The following is a 10,807-nucleotide window of genomic DNA, read 5'->3' as shown; positions in this document are numbered from 1 at the left end:
GACAAGCGTCCGCCCGTAAAGTGCCCGGTGGCGGGGGCGCAGGACAGGGGGTCGAAGGGAAAGGGAGGCGTCATCTGCACGACGCGCGGCGGGCCGGTGAAGGCGCCGCACCGGACGGCGTACAGCCCCAAAGACAACCGGTGTAAAAACCTGAACGCGGCCAAGCTGAGCGAGGACGTTAAAGACCACTATGTGTGAAGGACGACATCGGAGGACAAAGACGCTGTGGCGTCCAGAGTGTCACTGACTTTTCAAACTCTTAAAAAGTGAAGATTACAGACGCTTTCCTTCTCTCGTTTGTTGAACATTATTTAACGTTGTCGTCTGCAGCTCGGAGGATTATTTTACCAAAAACCAAACAACAAAAAAAATACTGAAAAACAACCACAAAAAAAAAAGAAATATGGAAAATATAAATCACCGCTTCTGGATTTCTGGATTTCCCTTTAATCGTCGACACTGTTGGAATCAAGAGGAACTTTCCTTTTTCACCGTTCTTGATTATTTAATTTTACAAAGTGTTTTTCTTGCCTCACCAGGACTGACGTTTCTGCCTTCGCCCCGAGCCCACGGGCCTTTTCTACTCGGTCGTTTCACTTAAGCAGATCATACAAAAGAAAAAAAGAAGAAAAAAAAAGTTTTATATACATTTGCGTTGTTTTTTTTCGAAGCTGGCCCAGAGAATTTCCCGGCATGAGGTTTTTTGTTTACATTCATAAACATCTTCTTCTCCATTTCGCGCTCAAGGTTTTGTCTAACTTTCAGAATAACTGTTCCTCCGCGAGTCTGCGAGATGATTCATTTTGTTCAGTATTTGCTTTGGTAGAGAAAGTGCCTTCGGTCCCGACGTTCCCTCCTGTGCAGATTTTGAATACGTATAAAAAGGGAAAGACGTCCTCGTAACAACAACTCGCCACGCAGCGTGTTACGGTTACTTTCTTTTTCTTTGTGGTGTACAGATGTAAATATGGACAAATGGCTGTGTATATTTGAGTTTAGTAACTTAAGTGACGCTTTGTATCATAGTTATTCTAAAGATTAAGATTGTTTTGTGGTTGTCGCTGGGGGTTTTTTATGATGTCATTCCGATTATTGGTCTCTACGGACGCCATGACAGGTTTTGTACAGATCTCCGGACCAGAGTCCCAGAGTCTGACGGAGACGGAGGGTCGGCTTGAAATCACATCACCATCGCGCGTGATTATTTGTTGCAGCGGTTCCGGAGACAAGCGCGGAGAGTTCAGTTCAGTTCTCGGTCCTGTTCATTTCATCAGAGACGTGCAGCGTGTGAAAGTTTCACAGTCACACGAGAGTTCACATTATTTCAATTTAACACCCACATGCAAATCTGAGTCTTGCGAGCCACCGTACCAAAACATCTCAGTGCAAAATATGACTCAAAATCCGTTTAACGCCAACAAATCACATCATCCTCCGAAAGCGTCTGGATGTCGTTGATTTCAGTGTTGTTACTTTTCTCCTTTTTTTTTGTAACAGGTTGTAAATGACGTTTTAGCTCAAGTTCCCCGACAATTCTGTAAAGATACTATAGAGCTTTTCCACTTCCTGTTCGTCTGACGCATCCAACAGGCTACTTGCGTGCGTGCGTGCGTGCGTGCGTGCGTGCGTGCGTGCGTGCGTGCGTGCGTGCGTGCGTGCGTGCGTGCGTGTGTGTGTGTGTGTGTGTGGTCGACCTGACAGCATGTTGGTCAACTGACGAGGCGACAGGTCAAGTCTTCATCCCAAACCTCTGCAGGTGTGAGCCACTATAGTTGTGTGTTTTAGCACTTTTCCTGTCATCCTCTCTCCTCATCGTCCAAAGTGCAAATCTAATTCTTTTCCTCCTTTTTTAAAATTATGACGCCGGTTCAAAATGCTTTGTTCCATCTTCAGTTTTTTTAATCTTATCCCTGAAATTGACAAAGATCTGTCGGACACCACGAACTCCCTGGTCACAAACACGCTGTTCAAAGTCACATGTTGATGTTTCTTACACTTAACCATCAACATCTTTACATTCCCTCTGTCAGAGAGACGGCAGCGGCACATCATCCAATCATCACTCAGTCAAATCCAATCCAGTCGATTTTAAACTCAAAATACACTGGAGGATAAAAAAGATGGTGCGTCTCGTCATCTTTTCATTTCTTCTTTCAGTTTAGTTATAAAGTGGAGGTCTGTGCTGTCCAGGTGTCGAACCAGCACCGACGCATCTGATTGGCTCTTTCTCAGGTCACAGGGTCCAAATTTCAAATCAGTCGCTGTTCAGTTCCTCCTCGGCGTTCGCTTCTAACTTCATGGTTTCAGCCTGTTCACAGTGAAAACCCTTCACGTGCCGCGGCAAGCGCCACGCTGACGCCAATCAATCACCCCTGCTGCAGTGCCCTTGAGCAAGACACGAAATTCCCCTACACAAAGTGTGTGTGGTCTGAATGGGAATCTCCTCGCAGCGGAGGAGTTTTTCTAAAACGATTCTAGCCCTGTTTTTTCTCCCCGCCTCTCCTCGTGTATCTATTCTGGTCTAATGAAGGGAACAAGTTGTTTGTAAAGAGTCTGTTTCTGCACTTCAAGAACAAACAGGAAGAGACTAACGTTGTCTGCGATTACCTCCACGGCGGTAGTGCAAAAGAACAACGACAAAAACAAGTCAAAGTTGTCCGTGTCTGTGGATGAACATTGTTTTCAATATTTTTATGTTTTTTTGTTAATGACGCTGATGCAAATCACGGAAAAGTCCAAATTCATATTCTGTCAGTTCATTTTGCACCGTGTCGGTCCCGGAGAGTTCAGGGGCCCAATGTGCAGAACGTTGTAATTATTTTGTACAAAATCTGGTAAAAGTCTTGGTTTGTTAGTGGAATTTTTTTTTTTGTTTCTTGTTCTTAGAACAATCCTATTATTTATTAAAGTATTTTATACCGAACTTTATGTTCCTGTGTCTTCTTTGATGTTGTTGAGATGAAGCCTCTGACCGACTGTTATGTCAAACTGCCATTTTCTTCATAGAGCTGCAGTTAATTCTCAAGTTTATCACCAGAAACGACTAAATGCTACGCTAACAGGTCCCAATCTGTATCCTTTACCGTATCCTCCATTTTTCTTTCTTACATAACGCTTAGATATTTGGATCGAGGAAACAATTACTTTGACTTATTATTACTTTTTTTGGAATTGTCAAACAATGTTTCATTCTTACGAGAGAGAGAAATGATTTGACGACCGACCAGTGAGTTAGCATCTCCGGGAAACTGCCTTCAGTTAGCGGTAGCGTTAGCGTTAGCTCGTGCTCTGAACGAATCCGTATCCCTGGCTGGTGTTCAACGGCTCTCGAGGCAGAACGTGTGTCAGCCGGGAGCCGAGCGCCTCATGGAAATGTCGTTAGCGAACCACATGCTAGTTCTTGGGCCTAACGTCAGGTTACTACTGTAGCTAGTATGCTAGTAAGCGGGACATGCTAAGTCATCGCAAATCTTTCAAAAGTAATGACCTGGGGATGGCATACCAACAAAACATGAATCCTGTTTCAGTTTGAGCTCGATAACAAATCATTTGAGAAGTCAGCATTAATGATCTGCGGGGCCTCTACCAGCAGCCAATCGGCCGTGTCCCTGCCTCCCGCCTCATTGAGCGCCGGGCCGACGGAGGGCGTCCTGGACGCGCCTCCATCTGCCGCCTCAATGACGGAGGTGTGGGAAATGATTAACATCCGCCGCTCCGCCTGGAAGCCTCCCAGCAGCTGCGTTGGATACGTCCCGGATGCTCGGCGGGTCGCCGGGTGCCGCGCGGCGCGGCCCATTAACCCGGCAGTCGTTTCGGGGGAGAAGTAGCAAACGTGTGTGGAATGCCGGATGGCGCGGAGCCGCGGGGGTCACGTGCGTGTGCGGGGCACTCGCTCGCCGACCCGCTTGGAGCGAGTCGGAGACGATGGAGCGGGAGGACGGACGGCCAGCGGCGGCATCAGGTGCTGGTGCTTTTCCTACTAATATGGTGAACATGACTTAGTAAGTGGAAAAGAAATATTATTTTCATAAGTTTGTTGTCAGCCATTTCCTGCATTTGATAAATAATGACTAGTTTCAGGAGGGCGACATGGCGACGCCACACTTCTTATGTTTCATCTCAACTTCCACCATTGAAATCCTCAGGAGAGCCTTTGGAAGGCTGGTGTTTGTGATGTCATCGTCATTTCATTGGCTGCCAGAGTTGTCACTCACTCTTCAGTGGCCATTTCATTGGCCTCCCTCTGGTCACATGGCATGAGATCGGCCAATGAGCAGGAATCAGAACGTTCGTTTCCCCCACAAACAAAATGGCAGCAGGCGTGAAAAAGAAATGTCCCTAGAAAGAGTCCTTGCTCATTTTGGGACGTTTTAACGCCCGTGGGACAAACGTCGGCACGTTCCAGTCGATCCTGCTTCTTCTGGTGAGCCGCTTTGCTGTTGAGGAATGGCCGCCATCTTTGGAAGCTCCCTCTTCATCTGTGTGTAAGTAAAGTGCAAGTTTCCTTCTAAGCATTTGTGTGTTTGTTGTTTTAGAGAATCGATGGTTAATTGATGTTTTCTTATAATTTTGAATTCAGACTTCTGTTCTAGTTCCTGTCAGAGCTTTGTTCTTTCTGGTTCTCTGACCAAGAACTCAAGGTATACCTACTAAATTTCTTCCTGAGCTTTCTATCCAGTCTCATTAATGCAGTAGTTCTTCAAGTGAGATATTTTGGGGGGCAGTCAGAAAACAAACTATTATTTTAACATCAGTTTTCTTTGTTTCTAAATCCATTTGAAGTGAACTACTGAAAAACGAGCTTTGCCCCACTCATGCACCCAGTTCACCTTGTAAATCAGACAATGCTGCTTTGTGTCAATTGGTAGAAATATATTTATTATATTAAGCATTATTATTTTCCACATTTTATTTTCAAAGTCTTCATGTGACAATTCTGATGAGAGATTACGATTACTTGTCTGAAAACATTGTTAAATCAATGCAGTTACTGGTCTCGTCCCACCTCCAGCTGCAGGACAGGCCCGGACAACGCCAGCGGCTCGGTTTCACGCTCCATTTGACGCTCGCCCTCTCGGACCATTTGAGGTCTCCCTTTGTGACACGCGTCACAAAGCGGTCTCCACGGTGATGAGGTGAAGGCTTTCGCTCGATGCCTAACTGAAAGTCTGTCATCTCCTGCTTCCAGACGGACGGGACGACGACGACTCGCCGCGGCGGACGACCCGCTGACGAGATGACGGACGGCCGCCTCGGCGCGATCTCCGGCCGCTTTCGTTCACGGCGGATCAGCGGCGTTTCACGGTAAGTCGGCCGGTTCACCGGAGGGAAGGTGGATGTGATCACAGTGGTTCCACTGCGGGTTGAAAACAAACCCTCTTCTCTGATTGGGCGTTCACACCCAACGCCGAGCAAATTTCTCGCACAATGACATTACATACAAAGTCAAAACCAACTGGGCGAACGTAACATTAATCTGATCAAACCAGGACATGGAGATTGGAGATGTAGAAATGGCCAGAGCGGGTCTGAGGTTGAGGGGAACATTATCCGATCGGTGCCGGCCTCCTCCGGGTATCACGGTGAAATCCAAAGTATTCCCCTGAACCTGCTGCTCCGGCGCCAATCGGCTTTTTAAAAACAATAACCCAGATATAATGACATCACACTCTCAGTCCTCACTCACACCTCACGCCTGTTTTCTCTGAAGCGACCAGCAGAGGGCGACTCTATGAGAACACGACTCGACTTCTCACTTCAGTCATCATGTCAGTAAAACATTTTCCTGAGGAGTTTATGGTTCAATCTGTGGTTTCAAGTCTTCTTCAATGCATGATGTCACGTTGGATTGGGTGATTGTAAGGTAATGAGTCTGGCAACACGACCCGGGTGGTGCAAGTGAAACTGTCAAACAGTTGAGCGTGACAGAATTGGCACTCCTCCCCCGTCAATGGTCGCCATCTTGGATACGCAGCGTGGAAGAGCGAACGAGCAGAGGTGGGTGTGTTTGATGAGAGCTGCTGGGGGGCGGAGACAGAGGTCGGGCTCATTTGCGTATTCACCGACTCGCGAATACAAAACGAGGCAAAGGTGTGGAGTTACAGCGGAGACGTGTCGGGGCCACGGAGAGATGTGTTTGACGGAAGAGCCTAAGTGACGGGTGCGGTCTGAGAAATGACAGTTGATGCAGTAACTGATTTATTTCAGTTCCGTTCAAGGATTTAAATCACTTCTTTGTTCTTACACGTGAATGATGTTACACATGACACCTGCTGGGCTCCATAAAGCTCAAATTACATCTAATAATAATAATGATAAAAATGATAATCATTTGAAAGAAGTCACGGTGAGTCATTCCGCCCGAAGCGGCTGCTACAGAATTGAATCTGGGTTCGAAGTTGGATGGTTGATTTGCGACCCCTTGACAGGAATAACATTTTGGGATTAGCGTGATCTTCTCAGAATCTCCGGTCCGTGTCAGCGGAGGCCTCACGTTCACCGTCGGTCGGCTCCAGGCTCCGGGTTTGACAGCAGGCTGGGAGGAGCGCGACGGAGGCCCGAGCCTGGATCAGGGAGGCAGGGAGGGAGGCGGCAACGCTCGGCGGAGCTCCTGAGGACAGCAGGAGAGAGGCCGCGCCTCGGCCCCGCTGCTGGCGGCCGGCCCTCCGACTCCTCCCAGGGTTAGGCCCCCGAGTCCACATGTTCCAACGGAGATGAAAGGCCCCCGGCGGGAGGGTTTGGCCTCCTGTGCCAACACCGGCCGCCTGCCGAGCGTGGCCCCGCTCAGCGCGCCCTCCCAGATGTTCCCGACACACGGGACGCTCTGCTCCTCGCCTCTTTCTCCCCCGGGGACGAGCAGCGAGCCGGCGCTCGACCCCTTCACTTCAAAGTGTGGAGGAGGACTCAGAACAAGGAGCGCGTTCACACACAAGGGATGAACGTGTGTGTGTGTGTGTGTGTGTGTGTGTGTGTGTGTGTGTGTGTGTGTAGAGATCATTGATTCAGGATTCATTGATTTTGAACTATTTTACAGGCTTTTTATACAAAAAGTAATTTTTGACTCAAGGTCCATTTGTCATCTTTCCCCTGAGCTTTCAACCATAATCACATGGTTTTCCTCAAGCAGCTGAGCTGCAGTTGACAAGTTCACTTAAGCACTCAAAAGAACAAGAACTTGTGTAAATGCACTTGGACACTTTCCACCAACGACTCCTCTCTTCTCGTCCACATCAGTTTCTGCTTTTGGTTTTATGGCAAAAAAAGTCCTCAAAGCAGTCAACAGATCTGTCTCCATGACAACTGAGCAAACTCCGTCCACTGATGAAGACATTGTGGTTAAAGCACGAACAACAGGAGAGCCCGACCTCCAACTCGCTGGATAATGTTGGCGACTCTTCCGCAATCGGTTTGTCCACAAAGTTGCCTGATGTGTCGTCGTGGCGCTTGGGGAAAAAAAATGTTTTGTTAGTTAATTAAAGTAACTGTTGACGTTTTGGAAACTGTTTGTGCCAAATCAATTTGAAAGCGCAACAGCCAATGAGGAAACTCCGACCCTCGTCCGGCCGACCAATGGTGTAACTTCATCAACCAGTAAGTGGCCCTTGAGTTGGTGTCGTTGAGCAAACTGACATTTATGATGTCAAAAATGAACCTTGTCCTTGAATATGTCTAATATTTGTATAGTTTAATCTATAACGATGCAGAGTATTTTCTCACCTGATCTTGTGTGGTGTTTGTAAAATCTTAATAAGCAAAGTGACTCATTACTATATGGCTGTCATGTATATTAGTTTGTAAGGAGAATTAGCAAATAAGTAATTAACTTTACTGGAACTGTTTTGAAATCGAGATTCAACCTCGATAACCATCTGTGTTCAAAAGAAATACTGAAAACAAAAGGCAGGAAACATTTGTCTAAACGAGCACAACACCCGGGGCCACACATTTCACAGACAAGCCTGGACGGAGAGCAGGACGCCGGCCGTCTCCCGCCCGATTCCGCGTCCTCATCGCGACAAATGGACTGGACCTGGTTCACGTCAGCGTCTCGCTGGGCACCCGAGGAGACGCTCGCACAGGAAGGCGAAAGTGGATCTTATTGTGTTACTGTGCAGCTCGTCGTCTCGAGGCGCTCGCACAGTTGTGCGTGCTGCACACGGGTAATCTGCTGAATGACGTGGGTCGGTCGGTTTCATAAGGCAACACGTCCAGCCTGAAGGCGAAAGGAGAAGTTCAGCTGTGCTCGACTCGCACGTACAGACGCCCGATATGAAATGAATATGAAGGCAGATATTTAAAAAACAAAACAATCCAAACATTCAAAAATACTAGGGCAATTAAAGCTTATACCAAATATTTATACAACTTATATTTTTTACAAAATACATGTATTAATATATCGAAAGTGTAAAATATATACGTGCATGCATATACAGACATCGATGAATATAAATGAGTATGTTTTTTCAGTAAAAACTTCCGTTAAATAGAGATATTTCTAACAAATCAAATATTTTCGTAAAATATATGTATGCACTGTATTAAAGAAAATACATCCAACAACAATTATCTAATAATATATCAAAATTATAACAAAAAAATACGTGTAGTATATTTAAAACATTGTGGAGTTTAAAAAAACCCAAATGCAGAAATGAAGTTATATATTTGAAGTATATACTATTATTTATGATAAAACTGATTATAGAATTTTTTTGAATACTATTCTTGATATAACTAATTTAATACATTTTTGAAAAATGTTGATCATTTTTTATAACTGCAAGTAATGATAAAATTCAAAATATATAAATCACTACATAAAACATGATCCAATTAAATATTTGAATAAACTACATAAATCTCCAGTATAACACATTTCTTTAACTTACAGAAGTTAAAGAAAATATACAAAAGTACTTGAAAAGTACAAATGAAAAGTGAACATGTCTGTAATATCAAGTACATTCGACTAAATACAGCATGGAAACAGATTGACGGTACTAAATAACCGTCACTGTCACTTTCAGCAGCACACAAACATGACACGGGGCGAGCGGGAGCTTACGTCATGCCATGTGCACGCTGGGAGGTCCGGCCCCGGGGCGTTTGGGTTGAGAAAGCGTGATGGACGGACCACTGTGTCATCAGTTGGCCGGACGTACAACAATAAGGCTTAATGCGTGATTAAGTCAACTGTGGGTGCAGCGCTGCTCCCTTTTCAGAAAACTGAACCCTGCTGCATCCAGATCTGCCCTGAATCTCCGCTCTGAACTCGCTCTGTGGCTGTTCCGAGTCTCTCTGCGTCGTTGGATTTGTCATCGTTACACTGCTGAGCTGCCACACGAAAACCTTTCAACGCGAGTCATCTCATGTTGTTAGCGCTACCTTTCAGTTCCCGCTCCAGCGTTTGTCATTCAACTTGATGAAGTAGCCGTCATCCCTAAAATCCTTTACAGACACTAAAAATATCTGAGTGTAAATGTGCCATTCTGAAATCAAAAGAACCAACGGTCTTTGACCTCACTGTGAGCAGGTAAGTCAGGGTGCGTCTGTCGTTAGGTGGTCTCTCAGAAAACTTCCTTTAGGCAGTTGTGATTCTCAGTCATTAATCTTTATATTACCCCAAGTGTCCACGACCACGGATGTTATTATGATCCACAAAGCTGATGATCCACAGTCTGACCTGGCACCGTGCGCACTTAGAAACCGACCTGTGCTCGAAGATTGTGTTTGTCATGGCCAATTCATGACAAGTCCAGTAGTCCAATAACAAAGCACCAGTTGGGTTCAGATCAGACTGGACATTCCTCCAATTCAACTGCCTCCAGGATCCTCTATTGTTGCCCATGTGAGTGCTAAAGTCCCCTTAATGGGACTATTGAGCCCCCAGGTGATGCCTTATCCCGGACCCCACCTAGAGAGTCCAAGAAAGCTGCTGAACTGCTGTTCGGCACAAACGCAGTGTTCACCAGCCGAGGACTAATGAGTATTCCCACTCCCGGCCGGCGCCTCACACCCTGGAAAAGTTCCTGAATAGGAAAGAGTCAATCTCCTCTCCAGGAGTTTGGTTCCAGAGTCAGTGCTGTGTGTGGGAATGAGTCGTTGACAACCACCCAGCTTACGAAGCAACCGACCCTGATTCCTGTCCCTGCCGGTGCTGGGCCCCTATGCCCTACTGGCCCTCATGAGACAAGACCTGGCCACCGCTCTCTGGCGATCTCCTTGTCCCAGGTCTGACTCAAAGAGGGGACCTTTGTTTCCCCGGACCCGGCGACTTGATGCATCCATCAGGGTTGCATGAATCTCTTCTATTCCGGAACCTACAGGAGGATGTTGCCACCAAGACTTAAGTGTAAATTTGGGATTTATCTGACCAGTATGATATATCCAATACCAATATGGTATTGAATATCTTGGAAGGGGTATGATATATTCAATACCAATATTGTATTGAATATATCATACCCCTTTGTCCCAGATCTACACCAAAATGTGTTTGGTTCTTTCTTGGCCCACGTCCTGTCCGTCGAACTTTTGTTGAATTCTCCAAGTGAAATGAGACTGTTCAGTTTGAAGTGGGTTTGTAATTCATTCCATTTAAAAGCTGCATAATAGTTGGGGGATTAGTTTCACTTCACTAATGATCTTTTAATGCAGCTCGTCTCTTTGTCTCCATCATCATCGTCTCTGACATTCATCACATCTTAACCTTTAACCTGAAGTGAAACATCTCCTACTGCAGTGCATTGCTTCTTCGGGCACATTTCCGTGACACAGCAGCAGTTTTACGGGATGCCTCTCACAC

General features: G+C 46.1%; 1 protein-coding gene and 1 long non-coding RNA gene across 5 annotated transcripts in view; both read left to right on the top strand.

The window, feature by feature from the left end:
* LOC118286744 (protein jagged-2) overlaps positions 1-2,923 on the top strand; it is a 66,017-nt gene extending 63,094 nt beyond the window's left edge. For all 4 annotated transcript variants that reach the window (XM_035611422.2, XM_047337719.1, XM_035611421.2 and 1 more), the window contains one exon: positions 1-2,923. This exon is cut by the window's left edge and continues 296 nt beyond it. In XM_035611422.2, the coding sequence (XP_035467315.2) occupies positions 1-198 (198 nt within the window). In that variant the 3' untranslated portion in view covers positions 199-2,923.
* Positions 2,924-4,896: 1,973 nt separating this feature from the next.
* LOC124851027 overlaps positions 4,897-10,807 on the top strand; it is a 29,059-nt gene continuing 23,148 nt past the window's right edge. The window contains exon 1 of the long non-coding RNA XR_007032207.1: positions 4,897-5,304. This is a non-coding gene — a long non-coding RNA (uncharacterized LOC124851027). The remainder of the gene's footprint in view (positions 5,305-10,807) is intronic.

Source organism: Scophthalmus maximus, chromosome 15, assembly GCF_022379125.1.
Source record: "Scophthalmus maximus strain ysfricsl-2021 chromosome 15, ASM2237912v1, whole genome shotgun sequence".
Taxonomy (NCBI): Eukaryota; Metazoa; Chordata; class Actinopteri; order Pleuronectiformes; family Scophthalmidae; genus Scophthalmus; species Scophthalmus maximus.
Note: the sequence above shows the minus strand (reverse complement) of the source record. Positions and strands in the feature narration are given on the sequence as shown.